This window comes from Ammodytes marinus (genome assembly GCF_949987685.1).
Source record: "Ammodytes marinus genome assembly, chromosome: 6".
Taxonomy (NCBI): Eukaryota; Metazoa; Chordata; class Actinopteri; order Uranoscopiformes; family Ammodytidae; genus Ammodytes; species Ammodytes marinus.
The window spans coordinates 11883991-11899855 of record NC_137235.1 but is presented as its reverse complement, the minus strand read 5'-3'; the positions used below and the strand labels follow the sequence as shown (position 1 = coordinate 11899855).

At 38.2% G+C, this 15865-nt stretch overlaps 1 protein-coding gene across 1 annotated transcript; it reads right to left on the bottom strand.

The window, feature by feature from the left end:
• Positions 1 to 365: 365 nt before the first annotated feature.
• Positions 366 to 8988, bottom strand: cdkn2a/b (cyclin-dependent kinase inhibitor 2A/B (p15, inhibits CDK4)). Its single transcript, XM_080030090.1, has 2 exons — positions 8637 to 8988; positions 366 to 1257 (listed from the first exon to the last, which is right to left on the bottom strand). The coding sequence occupies exons 1-2, from the start codon at positions 8757 to 8759 to the stop codon at positions 1006 to 1008; spliced, it is 375 nt and encodes a 124-aa protein (XP_079886216.1). The 5' UTR covers positions 8760 to 8988; the 3' UTR covers positions 366 to 1005.
• Positions 8989 to 15865: the final 6877 nt, after the last annotated feature.

Sequence of the window (15865 nt, the reverse complement as noted above, 5' to 3'; positions counted from 1 at the left end):
TAGGTAAATTGAGGATCAACGTGTAACATGATAGGCCATTTACCTCATGAAGTGTTTGGTAGGCTAATATTTGATCGGTCTCTGTCCATATTCCTAAAAAAAACAGTTCAACAAAACAAATTACAAATACGTCTTCAAAGTATTTGCTCCTTTGGGCGTTGTTTGTTCATCACACAATGTTAACCTCCCAACTGAATTTAAATGCTCTAGTCAAATAATAATGTCATCTTTAATTCTCTGGTAGGCCTACCTGTCTGTAACCCTTCAAACAATATGTGATAGCCTACACAACCATGTTACGTCTGCTTCCTTAAAACTGAACTTAAAACACTTAATTATAGGCTATATTTTAATAAATTGCATAATATCCAAAATCCGAATATCATTTGTACAAAACATGAATTCGGACTCTCAGGTTGCTGCAGAATTTACAGAGTGCTGACAGAAAAGTGCATCAGTTAGACAACGTTCAAGTGTGCAAAACATTTTGAATGGCTTTTGTGTTATTTGACATGGAAAGATAATCAAACGGAAATCTTTAAGGAACACCAACCATAATGATTTAAAAAAACAAACAATATAGCCTAGGCCTATACTGTACAAATAGCCTACTATAAAAAAAAAACTTTACACTACACAAGTGGGATTCCTTCTAGGCTAAGCTATCGAAATATTTAACCGAAGTAAAAATGCAACAAATTGCGTTGCGGTCGCTGAACTCCATGATTAGATTATTTGACATTAGGCTAATGTAGTCATTTTATTTGTCCTAACAACGACCCATAGGCCTGGAACTATAGATTACCCTAATTTCGTTAAAAATTAAATAATAGTGCTTAAACAGCAACAACCGGACAATAAATAAATAAAGTTTACAGCAAAACAGTCGATATGCATAATTTAGGCTGCGGGCCTCGGCAGGCCCCGTTTCTCAGAGTCCCCATTCAAAAAGCATCGGCATGGGGGAAAACAAATACCACAGCGTCACAAACTTATTATACTTTTCTAAGGAGCCTCTAGAAAGGCGACCACATGTGTATGGCCTTTGTCTTTGGCCAAATCAATAGGCCTACAGTTTTTCTTGTCCCTGGCCTGCGGGTCCGCATGGAATTGCACCAACAGCCGCGCAGTGTCCACAAAGCCCGTCCTGGCCGCGTCGTGCAGCGGGGTAGCCCCGGTGCTTCCGTCCACCACGTTCGGATCCGCCCCGTGTCTCAGTAACACCTTAGCCACCGGCGTGCTCCCCATCATCATCACCTTCATAAAAAAGAACCATGCAATTATGCTATAATTACATTTAATTGCACCCACAATACACTAATACAATTAAACCTTAAACAAACCTCAATATCATAATAATAACAGCAAGGGCCAGCTGGTTTGACCGTCAGTTTAATAATAGCCTATAACGCACGACGCTGAAGTTGGCAGCTGATTCGCAGCAGCCGATTCGGCAGTTAAGGAAAAGTTAAGGGATTCTTAAGGAGCGGCGAAGTGACTGATTCTCCGTTGTTTAACCCCCTAAATCGCCGCAGTAAAGCCACATTAATTAGTCTAGATTATCTAAGAGAGTCTAACCATTCTTTAAAAACAGTTTACAATTGATGTAACCTTTATTAAGTTTGTTTAAAAGAAAGAGGGGAGATTTCACTGCTTTTTTTGCATCTGGACCACATTAGAACTGGTCCTGATTGAAAACCACTGCACCTAGACTCTTCAATTCTGGACTAGAATATCACAGAGAGGCTATACTTTGTAGGAAACATAGTTTCTGATTTGTGAAACTTTTATTCTATTTGTGAAAATGCAATAAAGATACATTTCAAGGTTTTTTTGGGGTCCAGACCGCATTAGAACTGGTCCTGATTAAAAACCACTGCACCTAGACTCTTCAAATCTGGACTAGAATATCACAGAGAGGCTATACATTATATAAAACATAGTTTCTGATTTGTGAATCTTTTTTTCTATTTGTGAAAATGCAAAGAATGCACATTTTGATGGTTTTTAGGGGTCTAGGCCGCATTAGAACTGGTCCTGATTGAAAACCACTGCACCTAGACTCTTCAAATCTGGACTAGAATATCGCAGTGAGGCTATAGATTATAGAAAACATAGTTTCTGATTTGTGAAACCTTTTTTCTATTTGTGAAAATGCAATAAAGATACATTTCATGGTTTTTTTGGGGTCCAGACCGCATTAGAACTGGTCCTGATTGAAAACCACTGCACCTAGACTCTTCAAATCTGGACTACAATATCACAGTGAGGCTATAGATTATAGAAAACATAGTTTCTGATTTGTGAAACTTTTATTCTATTTGTGAAAATGCAAAGAATGCACATTTTAATGGTTTTTAGGCGTCCAGGCCGCATTAGAACTGGTCCTGATTGAAAACCACTGCACCTAGACTCTTCAAATCTGGACTAGAATATCACAGAGAGGCTATACATTATAGAAAACATAGTTTCTGATTTGTGAAACCTTTTTTCTATTTGTGAAAATGCAATAAAGATACATATCAAGGTTTTTTTGGGGTCCAGACCGCATTAGAACTGGTCCTGATTGAAAACCACTGCACCTAGACTCTTCAAATCTGGACTAGAATATCACAGAGAGGCTATACTTTGTAGGAAACATAGTTTCTGATTTGTGAAACTTTTATTCTATTTGTGAAAATGCAATAAATGCACATGTCAACGCTTTTTTGGGGTCTAGACCACATTAGAACTGGTCCTGATTGAAAACCACTGCACCTAGACTCTTCAAATCTGGACTAGAATATCACAGAGAGGCTATACTTTGTAGGAAACATAGTTTCTGATTTGTGAAACTTTTATTCTATTTGTGAAAATGCAATAAATGCACATGTCAATGCTTTTTTGGGGTCTAGACCACATTAGAACTGGTCCTGATTGAAAACCACTGCACCTAGACTCTTCAAATCTGGACTAGAATATCGCAGTGAGGCTATAGATTATAGAAAACATAGTTTCTGATTTGTGAAACCTTTTTTCTATTTGTGAAAATGCAATAAAGATACATTTCAAGTTTTTTTTGGGGTCCAGACCGCATTAGAACTGGTCCTGATTGAAAACCACTGCACCTACACTCTTCAAATCTGGACTAGAATATCGCAGTGAGGCTATAGATTATAGAAAACATAGTTTCTGATTTGTGAAACCTTTTTTCTATTTGTGAAAATGCAATAAAGATACATTTCAAGTTTTTTTTGGGGTCCAGACCGCATTAGAACTGGTCCTGATTGAAAACCACTGCACCTACACTCTTCAAATCTGGACTAGAATATCACAGTGAGGCTATAGATTATAGAAAACATAGTTTCTGATTTGTGAAACTTTTATTCTATTTGTGAAAATGCAAAGAATGCACATTTTAATGGTTTTTAGGTGTCCCGGCCGCATTAGAACTGGTCCTGATTGAAAACCACTGCACCTAGACTCTTCAAATCTGGACTAGAATATCACAGAGAGGCTATACTTTGTAGGAAACATAGTTTCTGATTTGTGAAACTTTTATTCCATTTGTGAAAATGCAATAAATGCACATGTCAACGCTTTTTTGGGGTCTAGACCACATTAGAACTGGTCCTGATTGAAAACCACTGCACCTAGACTCTTCAAATCTGGACTAGAATATCACAGAGAGGCTATACTTTGTAGGAAACATAGTTTCTGATTTGTGAAACTTTTATTCTATTTGTGAAAATGCAATAAATGCACATGTCAACGCTTTTTTGGGGTCTATACCACATTAGAACTGGTCCTGATTGAAAACCACTGCACCTAGACTCTTCAAATCTGGACTAGAATATCGCAGTGAGGCTATAGATTATAGAAAACATAGTTTCTGATTTGTGAAACTTTTATTCTATTTGTGAAAATGCAATAAATGCACATGTCAACGCTTTTTTGGGGTCTAGACCACATTAGAACTGGTCCTGATTGAAAACCACTGCACCTAGACTCTTCAAATCTGGACTAGAATATCGCAGTGAGGCTATAGATTATAGAAAACATAGTTTCTGATTTGTGAAACCTTTTTTCTATTTGTGAAAATGCAATAAAGATACATTTCAAGGTTTTTTTGGGGTCCAGACCGCATTAGAACTGGTTCTGATTGAAAACCACTGCACCTAGACTCTTCAAATCTGGACTAGAATATCACAGAGAGTGGTTTTCAATCAGGACCAGTTCTAATGCGGTCTGGACCCCAAAAAAACCTTGAAATGTATCTTTATTGCATTTTCACAAATAGAAAAAAGGTTTCACAAATCAGAAACTATGTTTTCTACAAAGTATAGCCTCTCTGTGATATTCTAGTCCAGCTTTGAAGAGTCTAGGTGCAGTGGTTTTCAATCAGGACCAGATCTAATGCGGTCTGGACCTCAAAAAAGCGTTGACATGTGCCTTTATTTCATTTTCACAAATAGAAAAAAGGTTTCACAAATCAGAAACTATTTTTTCTATAATCTATAGCCTCACTGCGATATTCTAGTCCAGATTTGAAGAGTCTAGGTGCAGTGGTTTTCAATCAGGACCAGTTCTAATGCGGTCTGGACCCCTAAAAACCATTAAAATGTGCATTCTTTGCATTTTCACAAATAGAAAAAAAGTTTCACAAATCAGAAACTATGTTTTCTATAATGTATAGCCTCTCTGTGATATTCTAGTCCAGATTTGAAGAGTCTAGGTGCAGTGGTTTTCAATCAGGACCAGTTTTAATGCGGTCTGGACCCCAAAAAAACCTTGAAATGTATCTTTATTGCATTTTCACAAATAGAAAAAAGGTTTCACAAATCAGAAACTATGTTTCCTACAAAGTATAGCCTCTCTGTGATATTCTAGTCCAGATTTGAAGAGTCTGGGTGCAGTGGTTTTCAATCAGGACCAGATCTAATGCTGTCTGGACCCCAAAAAAGCGTTGACATGTGCCTTTATTTCATTTTCACAAATAGAAAAAAGGTTTCACAAATCAGAAACTATTTTTTCTATAATCTATAGCCTCACTGCGATATTCTAGTCCAGATTTGAAGAGTCTAGGTGCAGTGGTTTTCAATCAGGACCAGTTCTAATGCGGTCTGGACCCCAAAAAAACCTTGAAATGTATCTTTATTGCATTTTCACAAATAGAAAAAAGGTTTCACAAATCAGAAACTATGTTTTCTACAAAGTATAGCCTCTCTGTGATATTCTAGTCCAGCTTTGAAGAGTCTAGGTGCAGTGGTTTTCAATCAGGACCAGATCTAATGCGGTCTGGACCTCAAAAAAGCGTTGACATGTGCCTTTATTTCATTTTCACAAATAGAAAAAAGGTTTCACAAATCAGAAACTATTTTTTCTATAATCTATAGCCTCACTGCGATATTCTAGTCCAGATTTGAAGAGTCTAGGTGCAGTGGTTTTCAATCAGGACCAGTTCTAATGCGGTCTGGACCCCTAAAAACCATTAAAATGTGCATTCTTTGCATTTTCACAAATAGAAAAAAAGTTTCACAAATCAGAAACTATGTTTTCTATAATGTATAGCCTCTCTGTGATATTCTAGTCCAGATTTGAAGAGTCTAGGTGCAGTGGTTTTCAATCAGGACCAGTTTTAATGCGGTCTGGACCCCAAAAAAACCTTGAAATGTATCTTTATTGCATTTTCACAAATAGAAAAAAGGTTTCACAAATCAGAAACTATGTTTCCTACAAAGTATAGCCTCTCTGTGATATTCTAGTCCAGATTTGAAGAGTCTGGGTGCAGTGGTTTTCAATCAGGACCAGATCTAATGCTGTCTGGACCCCAAAAAAGCGTTGACATGTGCCTTTATTTCATTTTCACAAATAGAAAAAAGGTTTCACAAATCAGAAACTATTTTTTCTATAATCTATAGCCTCACTGCGATATTCTAGTCCAGATTTGAAGAGTCTAGGTGCAGTGGTTTTCAATCAGGACCAGTTCTAATGCGGTCTGGACCCCTAAAAACCATTAAAATGTGCATTCTTTGCATTTTCACAAATAGAAAAAAAGTTTCACAAATCAGAAACTATGTTTTCTATAATGTATAGCCTCTCTGTGATATTCTAGTCCAGATTTGAAGAGTCTAGGTGCAGTGGTTTTCAATCAGGACCAGTTTTAATGCGGTCTGGACCCCAAAAAAACCTTGAAATGTATCTTTATTGCATTTTCACAAATAGAAAAAAGGTTTCACAAATCAGAAACTATGTTTCCTACAAAGTATAGCCTCTCTGTGATATTCTAGTCCAGATTTGAAGAGTCTGGGTGCAGTGGTTTTCAATCAGGACCAGATCTAATGCTGTCTGGACCCCAAAAAAGCGTTGACATGTGCCTTTATTTCATTTTCACAAATAGAAAAAAGGTTTCACAAATCAGAAACTATTTTTTCTATAATCTATAGCCTCACTGCGATATTCTAGTCCAGATTTGAAGAGTCTAGGTGCAGTGGTTTTCAATCAGGACCAGTTCTAATGCGGTCTGGACCCCTAAAAACCATTAAAATGTGCATTCTTTGCATTTTCACAAATAGAAAAAAAGTTTCACAAATCAGAAACTATGTTTTCTATAATCTATAGCCTCACTGTGATAATCTAGTCCAGATTTGTAGAGGCTAGGTGCAGTGGTTTTCAATCAGGACCAGTTCTAATGCGGTCTGTACCCAAAAAAAAACATTAAAATGTGCATTCTTTGCATTTTCACAAATAAAATAAATGTTTCATAAATCAAAAACTATGTTTTCTATAATGTGTAGCCTCTCTGTGATAATCTAGTCCAGATTTGAAAAGTCTAGGTGCAGTGGTTTTTAATCAGGACCAGTTCTAATGCAGTCTGGACCCCAAAAAAACCTTGAAATGTATCTTTATTGCATTTTCACAAATAGAATAAAAGTTTCACAAATCAGAAACTATGTTTCCTACAAAGTATAGCCTCTCTGTGATATTCTAGTCCAGATTTTAAGAGTCTAGGTGCAGTGGTTTTCAATCAGGACCAGTTCTAATGCGGTCTGGACCCCAAAAAAACCTTGAAATGTATCTTTATTGCATTTTCACAAATAGAAAAAAGGTTTCACAAATCAGAAACTATGTTTTCTATAATCTATAGCCTCACTGCGATATTCTAGTCCAGATTTGAAGAGTCTGGGTGCAGTGGTTTTCAATCAGGACCAGTTCTAATGTGGTCCAGATGCAAAAAAAGCAGTGAAATCTCCCCTCTTTCTTTTAAACAAACTTAATAAAGGTTAAATCAATTTTAAACAGTTTTTAAAGAATGGTTAGACTCTCTTAGATAATCTAGACTAATTAATGTGGCTTTACTGCGGCGATTTAGGGGGTTAAACAACGGAGAATCAGTCACTTCGCCGCTCCTTAAGAATCCCTTAACTTTTCCTTAACTGCCGAATCGGCTGCTGCGAATCTGCTGCCAACTTCAGCGTCGTCTATAACGCTGACAAAGTAGACAAATTACACTATTTTCACACGTGAACTTTTCAGATCCTACAGCAAAATTACATTATAATGAATTGAACTGACGCTCGTAATAACTTGTAGAGAGACAACATGAAACAGTGTAACTCATTGACTCACGTGGACTTAGCTACTTCATCTGAATGTATCTATTTTTGAGTGGAAAAAGGAGAATGATATTCTACTATTCCACATTTAACGCACCAAAAACAGTGCAACGCTACAGAGATGTGACCACCGCAATGGGTGTTAAAGGTTTTAGGGGTTCCTTTCAAAAATAGTTTCGTAGGCCTTTTTAATTTGAAAGAAAGTTAAAATAGCCTATTAGAGCCCTGAGGTGTGTTTTTCCTCACTACGGAGTTCGATCACTGGAGGCATGTCAGACAAAATGGCACTTCGTTTGCACCTTAACATAAAATAAAGAGAATATTTCTAGCTGTTTAAGATGATGGGAAGCTTTTCTGATGCTAATTCTGCTAATGTGTTGCAGTTACAGCCTTTGTTTTACAGATAACGATAAAGGCTTATATTTGTGGGAACAAGTCGTGGAGTTATGAGGAACTGGGCGCATTATAATGATCAGAATATCCTATGTGCATACTTTTAACGCAGCCATAATAGAATAGGCCTACTTGCCTGCTTCTCACATATTCACTCTTAAATGTAGGCCATAGGCTATCGTTTTTGGCCTGGCTAAATACAACATCACAGTGCGAAAGTGAATGATCCAAAGTGGCAACATTAAATAGCCTGCAGGTCCTTTGTGAATCGTGCAGCCAATTAAAGGCCCCACACAGACTTACAGTTTCGTTTCATTTTTGATGAGAAACTAAAGGCCTATTTTCTCAAGGGGAATGCTGGATTGTGTTTTTCCTGATTTAAAATAAGCCGATATTTGATCCCCTAGTGTCCAAAAACATTCACAGTACTGTGCGTAATTTGGAGACGTGTTGCTTTTTCAATAGGCTAACTGGCTAAATAAATATATTTAATTTCCTGTTTAAACGTCCCCCTATATGGGCGATGGTGGTTGTCATTTGAAGACGTTAATGAATATAAAGGTTGTTCGTGAAACTCTTTTCTAAGTGCGAACAGTGGCTTCGTAGTCCGATGAGGCGCATCTAATAATGCAGTAGCCAAACACTGACCTGTAGAGCGGTTCGTCCAAAACAGTTCACCCCGTTAACTTGAGCTCCTGCCTGCAGAAGATCCTTGAGCTCGTCCGTGTTTCCCTTCGCCGCGGCTGTTGTCAGTCTGTCCTCGAGAGTCATTGTCGTGTCCAGAAATCTGCAGCGGTAACCTCAGTGACAGTTTGTTTTGACAGGTAGCCCGATGATGCCTACTTGAACAAACAAGATCGCCTCAGAAACACGACAGACAGCGCGTGGAGAATAGAACTACGGCTTGCTGTTGATGCCTGGCTGTTCGTCTTCGGCCGTACTAAACTCGTCAGTTTCTCCGGGCCATCAGTTGTCTCATTCGGATAAGTGATCGGCACATCGCCTGTCCAGCCAGCGATCGCTCGGTGTGTGTCTGGGCTTGCCTGTGTTTTGAATGGGTGACGTCATGCTTGGTGCAGTGGCGCGATTGTACGCATGCGCAGCTACTACTGGCAGCTTATGTTGCAAGATTCAAATTGTGGTTCTCTCTTTTTCTCTTGGATCTCGGTTATGGAACTAACTCATACCGACTAATGTGGCAAAATCCAACTATGTCCAATTTTTCTTGCGCATGTTTATTGGACATTGCAAACTAATATCGACTCTTGATAAAAAAAAATTGCCCAGTTCTTAGTGCTCAGATTTTATTTTTTTTTTAAATTTGAGTGTCTAATCAAAGGCAACTGAGTTTACCCCCATCAGCTGATGAATATCATATGCTATGATAAAAAGAACAGTGACTGTGGACCTTGGGATTAGATTGTTTTGTCAGCTGTAACTGATTTGATTAAGTTGATAAAGTGTGAGTGCTAACTGTAAGGGCATCAGCAGGCCTGCAAAAGGACTAGATACAATGACGAGATGATATGAGATATTATAGTGGAGGCAAAAGAGGTGAAGACCCCAAACAGGGGGATTTGCCCTAAAGCATCTGCCATGGCTGGATTAATCAGCTGAGCGGTTTAGCGGTTGGCATGTTTGAGCCCCTTTGGCCCCTATTACTGGTCTCTCAGATTGTGAACAACACAGCCAAGACAAATAAACGAGACACAAGAGCCTGCATTGATCAGGGTCTTTGTTTTTTATTATGTACTGGTGATGAAATATGACCCAAGATGGCCAGTTTGATTAATAGATTTCAAAGACACATTTTGTTTCGCGTGAAATAGTTGGAGTATTTTTTGTCATGACACCTTAGTAAAGCAAGCAAAGACTTATAACTCTATAACATGATAAAGGAGTTTTCAACATGGGACCTTATCACAGACACAGTGGCAATAATTTGATCCTCTATTGCGTCGTCCATAAGGTCAACAATGTAAGTACCGAAAGTAATCTTTCAGGAATGTGCGTTTGCACCAGTTTGCGAGTGTTTCATTGGCCGCTGCTGCACATTGTTCAATGACATCAAGTTGTGGCAAAGTTGTTGCCAGGTTTAAATTGCTTGTATGAATAAAAATAATTAATAAAAATATGACTCAGCAACATTTGTAGGTCCCGTGTGACAAATAGAAACAAATAAAAGATGAAATGAAAATTGTGTCAGTTTTTGCTGAGCAGACTAAAATAGATTATAAACAGGGTGCTGCTTATGACAGCTGATTTGTGTTAACAGAGTGGTGGACCACATGCATCATCTCTAGAGAGGCCTTTGACAAAATATTTGGAATGCCTGTCAGTCTTCAGTTGTGTAAATAAATGGTTGCTTTATTTGTTTATGTCTAGAAACATAGAATCGAAGTCATACATGCGTGTATTGATAATGGAAGCTGTTAATGTGTTGCAGTCAAACTCTATTAGGATGCCTCTCCATTGTTTAACCTGCTAAACCACTGCTGCACATTGGAGGAGAGAATGCACAGTGAGCACGCCCTGGAAAGAGTCATTAGAATGTGATTCCCAATATTTCGGCTACACCTGGCCAAGATGTACGAGGTACAACCGCAAACACTGTTTTCAAGGCCTCTGTGAAGAATGTGACCTATAATTGATCGATAAATGGAATGTGTGTGGTTTGAGGTGACGATAGATACACTGATTGTCATATGTAACAATGGTGTCCTGTGTATCAAAATAACATCTAGCTTAGCAGCACATTTAATTAGGAGTGGCATTAGTTTATCTAAACTTGCACTGGCTTGTGTGTGGCCAGTGCCAGTGTGGTTTCTAATGTTGTCAAGTGTCAGGCTAATCCTTATTGTATTCTAGTAATGCAAATGGCACTGTAACAAAAGGTACAAGTTGACAACCTCATCAAAACACACATGCAACAAGTCTCATGATAAGCCTCATGATAAAGATTTGTTTTAAGATTCAGCATGGTTGTGGGCAGCTTAATAGTTCCTGATTTTATTCTGTGTATGAATATTGTTGAGTGATTCTGTGCTAAGGGTCATGCATAATGTAGTATATATACCAAATAAAGTAACTGTCTTATACATGTAAATGTAGTGGAGTGGAGAGTATCATTTCACTCTGAAATGTTGTGTAGTTGTATAGAAGTATAAAGTAGCATACAATAAAAAATTAAATGAATTCCCAGCTGATCAGCAGTATGTTGACTTGATGAAATACTAATTGGCTGGCTTTAAGAGAGTTTGGTCATACCATATATTTAAGACGGTGGTAATGGAGTGTGATAGTGTGTGTCAATAATCTTAATTATCTGTTTGTTTGTGTAAATATGAGCAGACCTGTGTGGAATGTGTGTTTGTCTCAGGATTCACAGCAATGTAACAAGTGTGGGAGGAGGTCTGGCCTGGAAGTCCCCTGGGTGCACACGCATGTGTCTGCTGTGTGTGTCTGGATGTGTGTGTGTGTGTGTGTGTGTGTGTGTGTGTTTGGGTGTTTGGTGTGAGAAAAAGCACACAGAGAACACTTAGATGTTATGGTTCATGCCCTTTATGTTATTTTTAAAGTATGGAAAAGTAAACAGATCACAATTTCAAGTAGCAAAAAAAAAAGCCAGATGGGGGGAGGGCTTTGTAAAGGGAGAATTAAAGCTTGCTTTTAATAACATCTGAGGCCATCATCAAAGTCTTACTCGGCGGTTTGTCTTTGTAGGGCTTGACTTCATGACATCAGTGCATTTGGAACGTTCCTTTGGTCAGAAAATGCTTTAAGAAGAAAGTCTTCCTCTTTATTGCTAAATTTAGCAGCATAGTTTGGAGAAAAGTGGTCAATAGTGATGTGGGCATCATTGTAATCTCTCACAGTATGTGCTGTTTCTCACAGAATCCCATTTTTTACAGTTACAAACCTCATGTTGCCAGTTGGTCATCTGTATTTTGATGTTGCAGCATGTGGATTCTGAGGACTAATGAATGAAACTTTTACCCATCGTTGGCCGTTTCATTTGAAATTTTTTAATCTCCTATCATTAATGTCACACTTAACTATTTAGCGAACAGTGCTTTGCATGCAAACATCACTCTCCATTTCCAATCACGGCTCTCAACAGTGAGAAGGGGAATACCTAGCTCTGATTCCTGCCGAATGATATCACCTCCGGCTGACTGTTTATTTGAAATCCCCCTTTTATTACTCGTTTTAAATGGCTTCATTGTCTGCCCTTTTGTTTGCTAAACCTTGACTGTGCTCATGAATCTCACACATCTCACACTTAACAGGTTCCCAAAAATATATTTATTATTCTAAAATATATGCAATGAGTGGAAAACGCCCCTTAACCCTCTCTACCATGCTGGCCGTCTTTTTTTCTAGTTCTGTTTACTCTTTCTCTTCAATTTCCACATCAAAGACTTGGCTTGTGCATACAGAAAAAAGGCACCTTTTGAAATTAGTCTAGCCTAAATTAGTAGTTAAATTCACACAGAATAGTGCACGTTGAAATGCCTTTTAAGCCTCTTCTGAGCAGGTTTATGCGAACAGTAATGTAAAATAAGCCTATAACTGTCATAATTCACCATGAGTTTTCCTCCCACCAACAGCAGACATTTTGGGAGCAGCTCTATGCCATACAGGGTCAGACATCTATTGATAGCCTCTCATTGCCGGTAAGCAATTCTACACAATATGTGGTATTTCACCACGCTGTGATGAGAAGAGGAGCTGCCCTACCGACACACTGGCCTTTCACATTGTTCCATGTTGTATTGCAACTGCTGTTTGTGTGTTTGCAATACAAACAAACTAACACTGTGTGTGTGTGTGCGTGCGTGTGTGTGTGTGTGTGTGTGTGTGTGTGTGTGTGTGTGTTGTGTGTTAAGCTAGTCTGACACTTCCCAGATAATTAAATGGATTATTACAAAGTTTCTCAGTGAGGTTACATTGCACAACATTTCGATGTTGATCAGTTTGACTCACGTATCCAGATATGAGACAGTGATCCAGCCTTTCCTCCACTGTTTGCAGACTGAACGTAGCATCAAAGGCACGCCACAAACTGTGACTTAGGTTAAACACACACAATTCAGTATACTTTATTGCTGATAAAGACGTTGTGTTGGTATTTTTTGCTTTGAAGTCCTCTTTTCAGAGCACTTTCCATGAGCAGAGGGATAACACCCAGACAGAGGGAGGGCTTTGTAATGGTTCAGTTGGATTTTTTTAATACACACATAATCAACTCATTCATTCAGTCATAATAAGTAGTAAGTCTTAAATTCTTTCTTCTTTAATCATCTTGCCCGTCTGCCAAGATCAAGTAGAGACAATAAACGCTTAAGTTGAACAGGAAGAAAAAAGTTTATTGAACATTTGCAAAGCCGTGTTGTAATTCTCAATCAAAGTTGTAGTAGGTGGAAAACTTTTCATCTAAGAGGTAGTGGCCTCATACATGTAGATCAGTGAGTCCTATATTTGACTTTTGTTGCTCCAGTTTGACCTTGGAATGGCTTTTTGAAACTTAAACCATTGTCTGTTTGATTGTTTGTTGTTTTGCATAAGAGAGACAGTTTCTACTAGATACTGGAAACAATGGTTTTGTAAAAGACAAGTACAAGCAGAAGCAAATGCCTCATATTTAACAGTCACATCACAGCCTGTATTAGATTGAAAGGCCTCTTGGCAAATCAATATAAGTCAATCTCTAAGCAGATCAAGCTCATTTCTGCAACAATATGTAGATATAACTCTGCTTATGCACACAACGTGTGCTATTTTGTGTGTGTGATGCATCACATTGTAATTTAGACTATTCCAATCTAAATAGGAGATTTGTCCAACGCTTTCAGTTTTTGTCACAAGGCAATTTAGAGCACTGTTCACCTACTTTGCTGCAAATCAGCTTGAGAGTTCAGTCTGCGCCAAGTGTAATCAACAGTAACACGCTTAATATCCACTGGTGGTTTGGGAGATCGATGCTATATTTGAATACAAAATTGCCTGATTTTGTGTAAGGGGTTTAGGCGCCAAATGTCAAGCACGACGGACAGGTTATCTTGCCTCTTGGTATATTCTGAATCATACTCTCGGGTTAGGGTTCTTTAATGTACCTGAAAACATCTTCAATTTGACATTTTCTCACTAATTTGGTTTAAGACGATTGCATGAAACATTCATTCGTAACTGATGGTTTCCTGAAACTGTGCTTTCACAAGATCTGCAAGCTAGTTTTTTTGTGGTGCCACTTGAATTGGCTTCTGTTCTTGTTCACTCAAAAACAACAATGCATTGCAAGTTTTAAGATTATATTAACTACGTTTTAAGTGTGTGGTGTAGATCCATGATTCAGATGTTTTCTGTTGAGCGAGACACTGTGGATAGTAGGTGCTGAGTGTAATGTGTTTGCCACCCTTGGTCTGATTTCATCACACACACACACACACACACGCTCACACGCACGTAAACAATATCAATAAGCTGTTTGTGAATGTGTCAGAGGCATAGAAAGCAGCAGCCTTTTAAGGACTTGGCTGCAGATGGAGATCAGAATGTGGAGGGAGGGAGGTAGCTCAGAGCACTCAGGCGTTGCTTCCACTGCCATTTTCTTGTTGTGCCAGTCACATGCACACGGAGCAGCCGCCACCCACACATACGTATGACTGTCTCGAGCCACTGGGCCACCTCGACAGTAATGCTGTAAAAGATAGACACATGGAAGGAATGAGACAGCAAAAGTGTTAAGGCAACATACAGTTTTTACAACAGTTTATTGGCTTACTTAGTTTGCCTCTAACAAGGAGCCTATTGTGCATTGACAAGAAGTGTCTGCCTGTGGTCAGAGTGAGGGAACACACTAATATTAAGCAATTTAAAATGATTCTAATCTGTCTGGAGATATAAAAACGTCCTGTACCATCAGCTTACAGCTGTTTGTCTTTCCAGGATGTGAACAGGATGAAAACAGACTTGCAGCTTGGGTAATAAAAGCAGCATTCGAGTACTTCCATGCCTGGATAATGATTAACAAGGAAGTGACATCATTGCACCCTATTATGACAATGATTACTGCCAGCACCTAAATATATATACAGTATATATATATATATATATATATATATATATATATATATATATATATATATATATATATATATATATATATATATATATGACTTACACAATGAAGACCAGTGGCTTTATGAAACGTTTGTATCCCAGTGTGTGCACTCTGTTAGTCTTTTTAATATTTTGTAAATGTATGTCTGATCAGTCAGTTTTTTTGTTTTTTGTATTATCTGAAATCAAAACAAAAGTCTAGTTTTGAAAGATAAATAAACGTGGATTCTTTGAGTCTAGTTGTGACAGAGTTGTAGTAGCATTTGCTTAAGGTTCTTTTTTACAGGCCTTTAGTATCATGTTGTGATAGGATAGTACCAAGCAGAGGGTTGTAAAGAAAAAAGTGATCGCTGACTCAACACATCACTTACCTTCATTTGTCACCATGATACCTTGATATGTTTTCCAGCTCACTGTTCATCGGTAAGACTCATTTATAGAGTTTTCATTTTTGCATTGACTGACTTTTAAATCCTACATTCAACATAGTAAAGTCAAAATCTATATCAGCTATCCAATTTGATCCCCTTTGACATAATTTACAGTAGTTGGAACACGTGTTTTCTCCCACAATAATGCAGATGTAAAACTATCTTGAGGTTTTTTCAGTGTACTGTTACATCAGATCAGCTCTTCCCCTCAGTTGAGTTCCGGCCGATAGTGATGTCCGCTCTCAGATGTTTGAGTGTGCGTGGGTGGCCAAAATGCCTGCATGCTCAGTTGAGAACATGCCTTAATGAAATGTCTACGGAATG

Excerpts from the sequence above, each read along its gene's own strand:
- cdkn2a/b (XM_080030090.1), bottom strand. The coding sequence starts at position 8,759 with ATGACTCTCGAGGACAGACTGACAACAGCCGCGGCGAAGGGAAACACG. Across the intron at positions 1,258-8,636 it reads TTGGACGAACCGCTCTACAG|GTGATGATGATGGGGAGCAC; the intron begins GTCAGTGTTTGG and ends TTTTTTATGAAG.